Source organism: Gallinula chloropus, assembly GCF_964237585.1.
Source record: "Gallinula chloropus genome assembly, chromosome: 5".
Classification (NCBI taxonomy): Eukaryota; Metazoa; Chordata; class Aves; order Gruiformes; family Rallidae; genus Gallinula; species Gallinula chloropus.
In genome coordinates, this window is record NC_140090.1 from 22,075,696 (window position 1) to 22,092,827 (window position 17,132).

Here is a 17,132-nt window from a genome sequence, read left to right on the forward strand (position 1 = left end):
CCCAACAAAAAGATTCTTCTCATTAGAAATGTGGGGTTTTAGTGCACCAGTGTCCCAAATTTGCACCTGGGATCACTTAAAATATGTAGTATCAAATGCAGGACAATTTATTCCTTGAAAGACTGTGTCAAACTCCAGTATCTCAATTTACAATGTAGACTTCAGATCCTGTCCTGTTACACATTTTTCTAGAATCTGCTCTTCATCTGTAAGTACAGATTATATCAAAGCACATCTATCACCCCGTACTTTTAAGACAGTATAACCAAAACTATATTGTCTACCAAAGACCAGCTCTGGAAGTACACAATCTTTTTTCACTGGACAGAAAACTAAGCAAATCATGAGGTAATTACTGTATGTTCATTTATGAAATTCAGTACAATTACCTACATTTCTACGAACTACTTGCTCAAGAATTATAACTCACATTTCTCCTACTTTCCTCTTCCTACATACTTTGTAACTGATGCCTTCCTTTACTTCCTTTTAGTATAATGTTCAATTCCTACCATGTTTTTATTGTAACTTTGGTGCTTAGCATAAAGTCCAGTTCTAGGACAGAGATCCTTTAAAGCCTGATCCCAAGAGGGTCCTTCAGCAACATCTCAGGAAAGATTTGCCTCCTGTGAAGCTGGCTGCATTTAAGACCAACTCCCAATATATGTGTGGTAGCATGCATGCCAGTGAGAGCAAAAAAAACCTTAAGTATTCGGATAAAGCTTATAAAACTAGAAGAAATGTTAAGGAAGCAAAAACCTTTATATGGCAGGTTATACGGTTAATAACAAATGGTTATATTAAAGATGCAATCTTTCTCTGGTAGAGGTTAGTTGTGTTGTTAAATTCCTATGATAGAAAAAGTGGAACCTCAATCTAGTTTAACAGTAATCAGTAAAATGGTTGATTTCATAAACAGTTTATTTAGTCACATTATTTTATAGGATAGCATACTTAAAGCACGAGTACACACTGCCTACAGAACTGGTATGAAGAAGAAACAGTTCATAGCAACTGTCAGGATTAGTATCAGATAATGATTACCAGAATAAGCTCAAATATTATAATGGTATCAGTATGCTATTAGAAGTGAAAATTCAATTCAGTGCTACTTTCAAAGACGGTTAATAACTGACCTGAAGAAACTGAGTGAACTCTGAATAGTTAAGATGCTTCTTCCTGTTATGTCCAAAATGCAGTCGAATGAACTCACAGTCCCAGTTGAAGGGGATTTGAAGATGAATAATAGTTTGTTCAAATATTTCTTTGACATTTGCTTTGGGGGAGAGAAAAACAAGAAGTGAGCTTTGGGGTACAGTAAATTTACAAACATTCCAGGAAGGATACAAATAAATGATTGTTTTAAGCAGCTGTTTAAGAAGTGTTTTAGTTTGTTAAGAATAATTGCTAACCGAACCTTTTCAGACCTGTGTAAGAACACATTTGCAACACAACATGATACTTTCTGTATTACTATATAAAACCTTGGAGTGAGTGTTTTATTTAGTTTTAATTAAGAAGCAATTTCCCTCATACATGGCAAATAAGAGCTATTTTGCATTCTGATATGAAAATCAATAGTGGTTCTCTGTCTCTGCTAGGAGTCAAATTAAGCCCTTTATCAAGAGCACGAATACCTGCATTACAATCTCACGCAATATTTGTCATACTAAGTATGGTTTGATTGAAACTTATTACAATCACACTGTCTGAATATGTCTATTGAAGATAGGTATAAGAAATGCCATCTAAAACATATCATTAACTCAGCAGAAAGCACCTTATTAAAAGCTTTTGATAAGGCCTTAGCACAAAAATCAAATCCTATAAAACATAATTGGTAGTCTCAGTTATTAAAATGTTTTAAGATAAGCGAAGATAGAAATGTCCTCTTTTAAATGAAGCAAAGAAAAAAACCTGTCATTTCAGAATATGGAATTCTTCATACTGTACAACTGAAATCTCTATGCTAAACGTATTATCTGAATTCAGTCAAAAACCTCATCTAGATAAAAACCGGCATGCATTATTCATATACAGCACTGTCATGCTACTATACAAGTCTGGGGTTTGTGCAGATTATCCAACAACATAAACAGTATAACTGGGCATCTCTCCATACCACAGGAATACTTTTCAAAATCTTCCTCAAAGTACCCAATTTGCTTTAGCAACTAACAGAACCTGCTAACAACAAAAATAAAACTTAGCTTAAATTTAAAACAAAGTACAAAATATTTTAGCTAGACACACACCTTTTCTAGGTTTAAACACTTCTGCTAAATGACAACATACAGTGAGAACAACTTCACACCATTTGGTAACTCATTGAGGAGCTATTTACTTGCAGTAAAGGCATTACTTTCACTATGCTAGCGGACTACTCGATTCATTCATCAGTTCAATTCTATAGTCATTCTACTAGTTCTAGATCAGATCTAGGGAAGTCACTATATGGCTTCATCCTTCCAGTGAGGAAAGGGGAGTGTTCAGAACAAACCTGTCTCAAAACAGGGACATACAAAGCGAGATTCCATGGCTAGATCACCTGCTTCACAGTTACCTGGAGATTATATATTCAAAGGGCATATTATGGCTAGTCAGCGATTCAACTGTTATTTAGCCCATACTTAAACATCAAACATAGACTACGGTAAAAAAAATTATGCAATTTAAACCACAGCTTCCACTGCAAGGTAGGCTAAAGGAGTTGTTTAGGTACAAAAGAAACTTAAAAACCCACCATGACTACTTGTACCTGTCCATGCAGATCTATTCACCATTATCAGCGTGAGGGTTAAGAAAATGAGAAATAAAGCCCCCAACGCACTGTGCTAAACTATTTTGTTTTGCCATACTTCTATTGGAAGATTTGCTGTAGTAGATTTATTCATCATTGCTTGAGATCAAAGAACCAGGAGAAGTAAATTTAAATCCCCCACCTACCACTGGTTCAGCCTTTGTGTGCTGTAAACACAAACAGATCAGTGAAGTGTGAAAGGAACAGAAGATGGGACTGCTTAAATTCACCTGACTTGTCTACTCATGTACTAAAAGGGTGCCAAACCGACTGCTTAAACATCTGTAAAACGCACTTTAATACACATTGAGTTTTCCTAATGAAAACTTAGGAAAGAACATGCCAAAACATGAAATTGTCTTTTCCATTGCTTCCAATTATTGCTTCTCTTAAGCTTAGATAAAGGTTAAAAAAGGGGGGGTTTCCTCTTAAGAAATTATTCATACAATTTCATGTAGACAGATCTTCCAATAATTTTTAAGGAGACTTAAGCCCTTGGTCTTAATAACTCTCATTCAAACATTTAATCGTACAAGAATCGTTTTCACGTTGATTCTTCCTCATTAAAATAATTTACAACTAGTCATCAATACATCACAAGTCAAGATTCTTTAGCACGTAAAAATAATACTGCTAAATAAATTAATAAATTTATACTCAATAGTTGAGTGTATTGGTATCTGAAGAATCCCAGCAGTAGCTAAATAAAGAAACGGTATCCAGATTGGCCTGTTGCTTCTTTGAAAATTGAGGTGCCACCTTTTATTCCACAGCCCATCAGTAATGTATACTGTACACATTGCAGTAGTTTGGGCTTAAGGGTATGCTAGTGCATCTAATGCTTAATTCCATGTTGGCTTTGTTTATGAGACATTTTGGCACAGGAGCAAAACCATGTACCTATTGTGGATAACCAACATAGTTAAAACCATTGAAACTCAAAGTACAATTTTCCAAAGCCATTTGGGATTCTCAAATATCTCTAGATAAGCACTAACATTTACTTCTTCTACCCAAGAGTAGCGATGCTTTCTTCACAATGTATCAAGAACACCTTTTTAATCCAATTTTGTTGGCTATTCTCTTGCATTAAAGGAAATAGCCATCACCACAACTAACAACTCACGTGATGAGAAGCGGCAAACGGACAATCACATTTCAAAAATTATACATAATGTGTCCATCACCTATGCTTTCACCGCTCTGAATTGTGATCAAATGTCTTACTAATTTATTTTTTTCACAGCAGAAGCAAAGCACTGACAACAAAGAAAACAGGTAACATTAAGGTATAGATGCTGGGGGGGGTTGTTTGCCTTTTTTTTTTTTTTTATCTCGTTCAGTCAAACCCCAGTAATGCTTCTAAATGAAGATAAACTACAAGTTACCTCAGATTTCCAACAGAGCTATTCTGCAGGGGGCAAACAGCAAATTATTTTTAAACCCTTTCATTTTAGTATGACATTTTACAGAATGCATTCATTGTCCCCATCGATACATGTTGCTCATTTATTAATGTCTTCTCCTACTCTTTGCTCACCTTTCCGCAGTGGAATTCTTTCCTACTGAGCTGATAACTTTCTTTCCAGACTTACAGCAATGCATTTTATTCCCAGATAGGCATACAAGTCAGCAGCCTGATGACATATTCAACTTACCATCAGCCCCAGGAACAATAAACCTACTACTCTAGTGCACTAGCACATTACCTCCAAGGCGACACACATTCTCTCCAGATTGCTTCAGAATTTCCCCACCCAACCATTTTAAACAAATTACAGATGCCTGGAGCAGCCATCTGCAGGCAGCATACACACAACTGGCTCAACCTCCATCAAACACGGTTACCTATCGGGCTCAGAGGAATTATAAGTAAACCAAAGTTTTTAGGCAATCCCGAATTTCACAGAAGACTAAGTTATCAACACTGTGATGTCTTGCTGATAGCCCATGGTGGGGATGAGCTCCATACCCCAACTAAGCCCTGAGATAGTACCTATTATTTTGACTTATCAGCTCCCCAAGCAGTAGACCAGAAACTTTACACAACTCCAGTGCCACCAGTCTGTTAAGTTTTCCATTTCCTCTAGTGATGGAACATCAATTGTGCTTGTTAGAGACACAAAAATACATGATCCCTCTAAGTACCAGCATAAGCATGCTAAAGGCTTGTTGTTTAACAGGTTTGGGTTTTTTAAATCTATCTTCTCAGTGATCTGCAGTCCCATTTGTACGTATTTCTGCCTTAATGTACATTATTCAATTTAATGTATTCTATGTTGCTGCTTTTCACTACTTTTGCTAACAGCAAATTTTACATATTTTCACTTTCAAGTATAAAATTTTTTAAAATCACAGTTAAAGGTGAAAAGACTTTTTTCAGTACGTTATGCAACAGAAGGATATTAAGAGTGATCCAAATGTAAATAATACAATTACTTTCATGTGAGGGCAATATGACAAGTGGCAGGAAAAGCAAGAAAACTAAGCCAAAAATAGCTACATAGTATTTCTACTCTTATTTTAAAAGAATTAGTAATTCTGTTTATGGTTAAAATTAGTGACAGCCATAACAACAAATGTTGATACACATTATTTTAATGTGGAGTTCTTTTCTGTTCCCTCTTGCTGAACTATGTCTTTAAACTTAGTACTATATTATTATTATTACTACAAAAGAATGGCTACCATCCTATACTGCTCACAAGTGTTTAAAACTGCAGTTTAAACCTGAAGAGCCATACATCAGGAAAGAAACAAACAAAAAGCACGAGGACAAAGGGAAGTCGTAACATACAGTGATGTTTCCTGCATTATCTAAATGTGTTAAGCAAAAGACATCTTCAAAACAGACAACTAATGTGTCGCTATCAGGAAGCCAAGAAATAGTTTTAATTTACAATACAACTGATAAAAAGATGATGGCTTTCTTGTATCCTCAGATCTTGTAGCCATGATATTATGAGATTTTTTTCCTGTTTACATTTTAACAGGTGTCCAGCCTTTAAGGTCGCAAATAATATTTTATAAAGCAGAACTTTTAAGACTAAATCCTAATCCTAGAATTTTCAAACCAATTGCTCTTTTGGAAATGGGGGAGGAGGGAGTACTAGGAGTGATCTTGTTTCCTGAAAAATACTACTCAAAAGCAAAAAACTGGAACAACATATATTCAACTCCTCTCTCTTCTCACTTATCTTCTTTCAGTGTTCTCAAACTCTACATCCTGATTAAGGGACATCTGAACTTTATCTCCCAGATTAAAATTTAAGAAAATGGATTGACAAGATTTCAGTATCACTATATACCCAACTTCCAAAACTATTATACTGATGTTCATTTCGGTTCCCAAATATCATGGTAATTTTCACATAGTTTTATTACTAGGTAATCCAATCCCCTTACTCTCCACCCACCATGCCTTTAAAGAAAAGGCCATTATACTCCGCAAAATATTTTTAATTAGATTTCGAGCTGCAGGATGTTTTTAGAAGCCTTATGTTCAGTTCCATAAATATTTTCCAATTACTCCAAAACAATGTAAAAATTCTGAATACAGAAGAATTGCAAACATGAAGGCAGTAATACTGCTTCAAAATGTCATTATTTTAGCTGTATCTATCCATACCAACATGGGTATTTAACTGAAAAAGTGTCTCTGAAATTCTCCAGTTTGATTATCAGAGAATGGCTTTCTTTGTGGTGACTCTACCAGGAAAAACAGCTGGAAAATGCCTTGAAATTGTACATGCCAATTAAAAGTGATACAGTCCAGATCACTGTATGGTCGGTCTGCCAAAGGGATAAATTATAAAGAATCCTTTTACTTCCAGTTAAACCACCTATTTTTGAGAGAAGTTTCAATGATAACCACAGACTTCATGATTATCTACTTCAACAATGAAGTAAACCAAATACCTTGAGCCTATTTGATATTCAGGTTTGCTTTGAAGCGAATTCAGGACAAAAGACCTCCACAGAACAGCAATAAAAAGAGGTTTCCTTAGTACAAAAGCATTAATTTTATGGAGCATTTTTAAATATTTCACCGATGTTAATTAAGTAGCTTTAGTCAATTACATCCCCTGATCAAAAAAGCTAGGTTATCAGTCTTCTCTGACTACAGACAGAAACCTGTAACAAAGACAACTGGGGGGAAACACTTCTCTTTATCAGTTTTAGCCATTATCTTTTAAATATTTTATGTTTAAAGCTATATTGTAAGGGCTCTCAGCCACACATTTTTTATCAAATACACACCTAAAAATAACTTATGAAGAAGTACAAGCATTTGATCAGGAAAAAAAATGTTTTCTATTTCTCCATGGAAAAAAGTCATTTACACTACACCCTACGGCCACTTTTATCAATGGGTGATTAAAATAGTAATTTTATTCCTTTTTATTCATCAAGCTGACAGCAAGTCTGGTGCAGCTGAAACATGTAGAGAGTACTGAGCATGCTGTATAGTTTGCTAATACAAAGTAGGTCCAATTTCATATTCTTGCAATGGACCTCCTATACAAATATTGTAACATACTATCTGCACATCTACACATCATTCATACGCAATTTCTGGATGTCCAAAACTCTTGGAAAAAATATCCTAAAGCAGTAAGAAAATAAATGATAATAAAGTCACAGGGTTCCTGTTTCAACAATCCCAATTAGTGCATGATACTCTACAAAGGCCTTGATTAGCATAGCAAAACAAGTATTTCTACCAAAAAGTTTCTAAAGAACCATAAACTCTTCATCCTCTTCCATTTCTCAACTTGTAACACACAGGTTCTCATGTAATACAATTTAATAATTTCCTCATCAGAGAAAGCTAAATTTTGAAGAGAAAGCAGACTGAGGCTCACAAGGATGACAAGAAGCTAGAGTGCTCAAGTATGGTCGAAGTCCATGACAGTAAATAAATCCTAAAAAGCAACTGTGAACCTGAATGGAGCAACTTGCTTTCAACTACAGAGCCAGCTCTAAAAATCAAGTATAACTTTTTCCAAATAACTGAAAATTTTCTTGGATTTTTTTTTTTAATGCTTAACAGTCATACCCAAATGATTTTGAGACATTATCTCACATCCAGCAGGGCCAGTGTTCGGTTCAAGTTACTGGCCTAACAGACCCAAGTTGATTCTGCATTCCATTCCAGCATTTCCATCCCTTGTTCCAGATGCCCAGTGCAGAAAAAACCTCAATAAATCCATGTCACTTCTGGCAAGACTTGCTGGCTTGATTTAGCTTTAGAATCAATGCAGTGACATTCACATAGCACTGCATCTGAGCTAGAAAAATCTTCACTCATGTTTGCTCTCATAACCAACATCGTTTGTCTATGGACTGGATCCTTTACACAGTCATAGAAGACACTTAATTCATCTGATAGCAATAGTGACACTAATGGGCTAAATTAACTCAATTTCAGTATATTCCTAGCTATTTAGTGGTACTTTCAACTTTAAGACCTAATTTTATATATTCTCCTGTTTTCACATGAAAGCAAACTCTGTGCCTGTTTCTGTAGTGTGAAAATGACAGAGCGCCAGGACTCATTTATACACCAGCCTCTCTGGGCCGCAAGACTGACTTGGAAACTGGCTGTAGAGTTACCAAATTCTGACCACGTCACATACCCTTCACATTTCTGCCACATGCATTCATTTGTATATAACTGTGAAGTAAAAATAAGTAGCCCATGTTAAAAATAAGAAACGAAAAGCAAAAACCAACATTAAATGTGGTAACTGTAGCACAAAAATATTTACTATTTACATGTTACAACATAGCATTGAATATAGTAATAATAGCAATATATTTTTGTAAAACCAAGAAAACAATAGTAAGTTTTGAATTCCCAGAAGAGCTTCCTACTCAAGATTCATCAGCCTTATTAAAAAAAAAGCATCAATAAAAATATGGAAAAATCTATGCAATTTTCCTTTTTACAGTTTCTCGTTTGTGTTGTTCTTTTAGCCTTTAATATAATGATGTACTCCTAGAAATAACAATCCTCAATCTGATTGAGGAATCTGTACCCAATCTGAAATTAGTTTTTGTTCATTTATCTAACCAGCTATTTCAAGTGTGTTCATGAGAGCTACAAAGTGCATGTCCCCATTTTTTGAGATTATTAGATATACCATCATTAACATGATCACACTGATTGTAGTGGTTTGTCTATTTCCTAATGACTACATTTACTGAATTCACCTTTCTTAAGTTCTAAAAGATTTTCTTTCCAAGATGTTGTGTATCCAAATAGCTTAGTATTTGACCCTTCAGTTAATGCAATTTAACAGACCTAAGTCAAGCAGTTTGTTTCCATAAAAAGACCCCTGCATATTTTTTTCAACACGTTGCAACAATTTTCATAAGAATAAAATAGTACAAACAGCAAGTGGCTACAAATCCAAGCACAGTTTGCATTTTCTTTATTAAGAGCTTTATTCTTTTGGATAGAAATAACATTTTATTCTCATTCCATTTTATTAAAATTCTTAGCATTGATTTATCTAATTTCCATTAACATATGAAGTTTAAAAAAGCCCCAACCACCACTTAGTCTTCCTTAAATGGCAAGGTTAATAACAGCTATTGAGCAATACCATAAAGTATTACAGTTAACCTAAAGAATTTTGTCTAATTCCTAATTCATGTGATTAGGAATAAACAAAAAAGTAGAAAAATTAAAGGCTCTATTTTCTTCCTAATTTTTGAGATATATGACCTAGTTGGAAGTTACACGCTAAGTAAGATTTGCTCCTCAAGAAAAGGAACACTAAATTAGAAACTAAAAAAATTAGACCACCTTCATTTCTAAATTGAGCTGTTACAGTATAGAATGACAATTCTTCAAAGATATTAGGAGATCCAGAACATACTTGAAAAACTCCTCATCGCTGAAGGAGTTCAAAGCCCATGACACAGAATTTTACTTAAGATGACACTAAACAAAACAGGACTGTATTAACTACGTCAGGAACACGAAAAAATTTGACTCAAGCCAAAGCAAAATATGTTTCTGTGTACTTCTTAAACTTTTATCACTTGAAAGAAAAAGAAGTGTTTCACTTATGCAAACTCTTAGGAATACATACAGTACTGCATGATACGTACTTCTATGCACCAACAGTGATGAACCATTATTACAACCTATAGTATTATAATTACTTTTTTTTTTCTTTAGATATTCTTACCAAATGTTACTTCTCCATTGCCACTCTTGTCAAATAACTGAAAAGCAACAATGAATATTGCATCTGGAGTACACAAAACAGACTCAAATGCCAAAAATTCTTGATAGGAAATCAACCTACAAAGGAAAATATAAAAGTTATAAAGATTTTAAAAGAAATTTCACAATACCAATGACATTGTGTTTGATGCTCTAGAAAACTATGATCCAATTATTAAAATTAAATTCCAATATAAAAAGTTAAAACTCTACAGAAAAGTATGTTACATTTAAGTAGTTACTTAAACTTTATGCAACTCAGTTTCTTCCTCTACAAAAGGACCAAATTCTTCATATCAAACAACAAAATATAAACAATTCCTAGTAAATATCTACACTTTATTACCTTTTAATTACAAATCTAAGTAGACAGCACTTAAAAACTAAGACATAAAAGAACAAACAGAAATTCTACCACCATTAAATTTACAGGGCTGTCATTACAATACTAATTTATATATGTATTTCTACTGAGAGAAAAGTTTAATGCAAGTGTAGTATAAAATATATGTATTTTCTTAAAACTATATAAAACATTCATAAAAAACAGGTTCATTAAAAAGTATACTGTACTATTTATATAGAGAAAAATATTACACTTCAAATATAACATGAACTGTAAAGTCATATACTTGAGGACAAGAAAGACAGAAACTGTAAGAACATTTGACATAAGGACTTACATGTGACCAAGGCAGGGAAGGATTTGAGTGCAACAGCAGATGACAAGGTTCTGAGCTGTGCATGCAAGACAGTTACCATACAGAAAAATGCAACTCGGGAAGCATTAGGAAAGCTGTTCCCGTGCAAGTCAAGGAAGCAGCAGTATCTCTGGCTACAGTTCCCACAACATCTCTGGAATGCTGCATAGAAATCCAAGGCCTTGTGTTCAACACATAAACCTCAGATTTGAATGTATGCACAGCTAATTAATTAGGATTATCATACATAACTTTTCTAGAAGAACTCAGCTTATTCTGACTAACAGGAAAAACATTCAGAAAGGATCCTCATGCTTTATTTAAGAAAGGTAACCCCTAAGCCAGGAGAAGGTAAAGAATAATGTTGACACAGGAACAAAACCACATATCCATAATGATATTTAGAGTTGTCATATACTATGGGCTGTCCAGAATACTGCAAGCAAAAACCTTCAGTTTTAACAACAAACTTGGTTTATTAACACTATAGATGTGTCTTCATCCCTGTAAAAATCGGGGATTTAGAATATTTAATCCAGTTACAAGTTCCTGAGTTCAGTTTATAGAAATAAATGATTAGGTATCTATTTTAGCATCAAAAATTATCAATGGAAATAAGAGTTTTAATTACATTTTTTTCATTTTAAAAAAATTACTATTTCAATGGATGCTATTACAACATACAATATCACTGTAGTTGGTACATTTTCCTAGAAAACGTACATAATTAATCTGAATTTAGTACTCTTCATAAGAGATCATTAGGTCCTAAAAATTACTTCACACAATACTGCTTAAAAGCAAAGTATAAATTCTGTTCCTTAGAGGAAAAGAAAAATCAGGCCACACTATTCGTTAGTTTATCTAGTCTTTTTCTGTCAAAAATACATGCAAAGCAGAATTGAGATATTTTAAATAAGCATACATGTTAACATTCTTGTATATATGAATTGTATGGAAAATACAGAAAGAATGTAATAATTTTGAAAGGAATTAAAATATGTCAAATACAGAATGATTATATTCATTTGTCACACCAGAACAACATCAAAGACAAGGGAATGGTTCTTCAGATGCAAAGTCAATTTAATCCAAAGGATAATCTTAATAACTAAGGGTTTAGCATCAGAGAAACAGAATATCCTTCAAAATAATTTCAAAATACACCTCACATACAAGCAGAAACCTGACATACAAATGAATTCCTAATAGGGAAGCTTTCTAACTGACAGAATCAAGTGACGATCTCTGTAGAATGCATTTGTTGAAGCCTGAACCTGAAAGAAGCCGTCTTCAGAGGTTTCACTTTTACAGTGCCTACAGCAAAAGGAGACAGACATATTCAAATTTCCTTTCCATACATTCAACTCACAGTGACTATAGCAGGGATATCCCCTGTGGTCCTCTGTTATCCATTAGGGCGGAGATAACAGGAGCTGGATTAAACAGAATAATGAAGCTTCCCACCCAATCACTCCTCAAGTATCATTCAGTGAACCCACTGCATTACAGAGACCATAACAATATCAAATTACTCACCTTTCATTTTATCTGTAACATTTCAAAAAATTTCCCCTTATTTCTTCTGTAGTGTTACCCTTCAGAAGCACACAAAGCAAGTATTTACAATTTTCTCTCTCTTTCCTTTCTCCTTACAACAACTTTTTTCCCCCCACACAGCACAGCTTTTAGTCGTTACATATATAGCTCTGCTGTGACTCCTCATTATGTGAAACAGCAACTCTTTCTTCGGGTCTTCACTTAAGAACACATTCCCAAATTTTAAGAATGGCATGCATATAAAAACATTACCCAGAAACAAGCAACTAAAATGAAGATTTTTTTTTTGAATGACTACTGTGAAATGTTGAAGGTATGAAGGGAGATTTTGATTTTAAAACTGCAGTACCTACCAAATGTAACTGATTTATGTAATTGGGAGGGTGGGTTTGACACACATATATATTATTCAGAGAGAATATTTATCTTCATCTCAAAACTGGTTCCTGTTGTCTGAAGATGTAGAAATGCTTACAGCTTCAGTGAAATTCCACTGCATTAGACAGCAGACAAGGGTCCTTAGGCCAAATTCTAATTTAGACCTGATCACATTTATTTCTCAGAAAATGCAATTGTAACAATAAGAAATAAACACTGTGAAAGTGAAGAGCTGTTCTAAGAACTACCTTACAGAGTTCCTCTAAAGCAATCCAGTCTTGTACCACAGTAATTGGAGTAGGCAATACAGTACTGTGGAACAGTTAAGTAAGGATCAAGTTACCATCAGAAAAAAAGAAAAAAAGAAAGTAAAAAAGAAATTGCTTACAGCCAGCCAATTCCAAAATGTACTTTTTTTCTGAAGTGACAAATTTAAACCTACATGAGATTTAGAAGTATTAACAAGTTATTACGAATAGTACTTTCAGTATTTATCTGAAGGGCAAGCAAGGCTAAGAGAATTTGATAGCAGATACAGGAATGAAGTTTTGTAACTGAACCCAAAGCTTCTCAAAGACTTGCTGTGTGACATTGGGCGGTCACTTACTTTACAAATGTATGGTAATAGGACTGCTGATACTTCCTTGGACTTCATAAAGTAACTTTAAGTCTTTGGAAAGATGTAATGCGATCTGGAATTCAGTTGAAGATTACAATAATTATTCATGCTACAGATTAAACTCTCTATGCAGGTGATATAATTATTAGAGTATGGATTTTGATATATTACAGCTCACTACAAATGAAGAATGAGCATGTAAAAGTAAATAAATTAACTGATGATGATGATGGGAGTGTAACAAAAACGTCACATTAAATACAGATTAGAGACAAAAACACATTTCAGCATTTAGAAAAACATTTCAGACAAGTATTCAGACAGCCACACACTTTGCACTGTAGACCATTTGGTAATAATTCCCACTCCTACTGTTCCCACACAGAAGCAGATAAAGCACATTTACCATTATTTGATTATCTCACTTCAAATATTACCCACATTTAAAAAACAAAAAACAACACAACAAAACCTTACATTCACAGGGAAAGCAACAAAAAACTGGTGCCTCAATGTAAAGCTCTGCTGTAGCAATAAAACAATTTATTGATTTCTTACTATAAAAAAGATCCTTTATAAGACATTTTCTGAAGAAATGCACACCGTAAAAGATAACCAACAGCTTTCAGAGAAACAAGATTATTCAACATCTTGGTTTACTAGTCATCAATTAGACTATTATTTCAACAGATAGATACAAAATAGCTTTTTCAATCCATAAAATGCAACAAACTGCAGCTGTGTATTGCAGAGAGACAAGTTATTTACCAAACGTGGGTATACATCTAATGTATTTTCAAAATGCTGCAGCTTTATTAAAAAAATGTCATGTAACACTACATCAACCAGGAGACCCTACATTTGCTATTTAGTGTAAAATGTATACATCATACACAATTTCATTTGTAAAGTACAAACACTGTGCAAGGAGCTCGGGATACTATGCCAACTAACAAAAATTCTAAAGCAGAACATATGAAAACAAAAGGTTTTAAGCGACTTTGAAGATTGAGAGTCACAAATCCAAGGACTTTCCATTTAAAGTAAGTTTTATCTATATATTTACAAACATATTGTGTAATAACTTAACAGCAACTTTTTCTGTCTTCTCTACAAAATACTCAGTCCTTTCTGCATACTTGACCTGTTGTCTGATCCATCTTAACCTTCTCATTATACTTTAACAACGCTTCCTACTACAGTCCAAGGCCAAAATGAGAATTGAGTTTGAAGATGAGTGGGTTTGAGGGTACTATCTCAGTGAACATTTGGTAAATTAATTTCAGAGAACAGTGTAAAAGCAAGTAATATAATCTGTAAGCAGAGTTGGAAAAGGTTTATGTAGCTTGACCTTATCTTGATGAGACAAACATCCTCACCCTTCATAGAGCCATTAGCATTTCTGTTTCCTAGAAGCCAGGTCTTTAAAAAAAGACCTCCATGGTTTGACTTGAATTGCACACTACAGAAGTAAAACAGCTTTTCCATATTTCCATGTTTAATTACAGGTACTAAAGACCATATATAGTTTCTAATCACGGACATGAGTATACAGAAAAGAATTTTTCCAAGGCAATCACACTATGTTAAACCTACTTACAGTTCAACTTTCTCTGCATTTGTTAGAACTCCATTAAAACAAATCTTAATTTTTAAAATGCATGTTAAACACATTTTTCCCCCCAATTTCCACAAATTTATAGTCTATTGTAATTGAGAAAAAAACTTATAATCTAAATGAGCCTGAAGTATAATAAAGTCAATAATGTATTTTAGAAGATGGAACTATCAAACTCATGCATCACACAGAATCACTAGATTGGAAAAGACCTTTGAGATCACTGAGTCCTATGCATTACAAGCTTCTAATGGAAAGCAAAATTCTCACCCATCCTTTGTTTGATCTGCCACTCCAGCCAACAGCTGCACTGTTTTAGGATTGTAACGTGGATCTGTATAAAGTCCAAGGTACTTCTGCACAAAATCTTCAGGGGTCATGTAATGCTCACCATCTTTCTCAACACTGGCATACTAGAGTGATAATACAAAATAAAATCACACAAACAAAAAAGAATACATTTAGATGCTAATTATCAGTGATTACCAAATTAGTATCTATCCTATCACTTAAGATGGTGCACAACTGTCTGCACATAACTGCTCTGATACTAAAGGGCTTGATTAAACTAATAACATCATTGCACTGGTTGCTTACCACAACAGATTATCCCAGTAGAGCAGGTGTGTTCACATAACGACCAATGTCTTCCAATAAAAAGACAATTACCTATTTTCAGAAAACTGTAAAGTAATTGCACAAATTTATAAAACTGCAGCTATGCTGTAAGCTTTCTAACTGCAGCTACACTGTGAAAACATGACACACAAATTTTCTTAAAACTTCTAGCAGCAGGTACCTTCTGAGTAATTCTTCCTGATCATTCCTATAGTTAGTTTGGAAAATATGTATCGTTTATTTTCTCTTTTTGTGAAAAGTAACTTCAGATTATTTTTTATCCTGAAACTAATGATTTGGACATATTTCATTTCAGTAAAAATTGACACACAAAGTATTTACATCAACTGAAATATTTTACTTTTAGTTTTATTAACAATGAATTATCAAATAAAAACCACTGGGAAATTTTAGAATTATATAATTTCAGTAAAAATAAAAAAAAAACTTGTACACCAAGACAACTATCACATGTCTGTATCAGTATTCTTACAGATTACTTTTCTGTTTCAAATCATTAATCACTGGTTCTTATCTGTGGGTCAACTTGAAATTAAAAGCATAAAGTAGATTCCACACCCTCAGCTGTCCAGTTACTGTGTAATACTAAACATAAACCGAGAACGTGAAGCGGTCGGAGTTGAAAGCACGGCAAGTGATGAATAAAAAGGAAATGTATGATGGAAGTTCATACCCCTCAGTTCTTGTTTCAAGATGGCAGTACAGTTGCAGGAAAGATTTCTTGTAGTTTATTCATGACCTGACAGTAATCTTATAAATAAAACCTAATTTTTCAGATTGCAAAGTTAAAATATGCTTGCAACCTGGAACACAAGAAAGTAGATCAAAAAAGATTTCTAGTTCCATAAGCTACTGTGACCTGACCCAGTTTGATGACCAAGTTTGTTTCTCAGCATTTTTTCCTCAAAAAACCTGTAAGCAAGCCTATTTAGTAGTTTAAGATCCACCTCTTCTGTTTACTCTCTACTGCACAGTCTACTTGCACACAGGATGACTTAGATGCAGACCTTCAAAACTATACATAGAACTGTATTCAATCTGAGAAAGCAAAGTTACAACATTACAGAGCTGTTTAATTAGAATTCTGATTTGCAATAAAAGTAGTGTGTTTTAATTCATTTGTTAAAATGTAATTTACCTTTCTAGCTTCTCGTCATTAAAAGCTGCCTACATATGTGTTCTCTGCAGAAAAAGAAATGGCAATGACCCCAAGGCCTATAGTGCAACATCTATGCTAGAGAATTCAAACTTCAATTAACAGCCTTATCTGGCATTTTTAACTTTTCCACTATATACTGCAGTATCTTGACACAGCTGACACAGCTTTATGTGAAAGAGTAACACAGAGGGACCCTACTCTGCCAGAGACCCACAGGAATTAGAATACTAAGACCTACACACATAACCTGTTAAGGTGTAATGCTCCATTAGGGTAACAGGGATCATTCACACATCATGTGTTTGTTTTGGTTGTATGCAACCCAACCAATTCTATCAGGGCAGTGTTTTAGTGTGAAGGAGCTTGCATCAGCATCGATGCCTGCTAAAGCAACTCCTGTATTTCTTCCACCATACCA

At 34.1% G+C, this 17,132-nt stretch overlaps 1 protein-coding gene across 1 annotated transcript in view; it reads right to left on the reverse strand.

Moving 5' to 3' along the window:
- The window catches only part of SLC25A12 (solute carrier family 25 member 12), a 48,807-nt gene that overhangs the window by 27,448 nt on the left and 4,227 nt on the right, over nt 1-17,132 (reverse strand). Inside the window, exons 3-5 of the mRNA XM_084265715.1 lie at nt 15,187-15,329; nt 10,003-10,118; nt 1,137-1,276 (exon numbers count right to left, since the gene is read on the reverse strand). Of these exons, the coding sequence (XP_084121841.1) occupies nt 1,137-1,276; nt 10,003-10,118; nt 15,187-15,329 (399 nt within the window). The remainder of the gene's footprint in view (nt 1-1,136; nt 1,277-10,002; nt 10,119-15,186; nt 15,330-17,132) is intronic.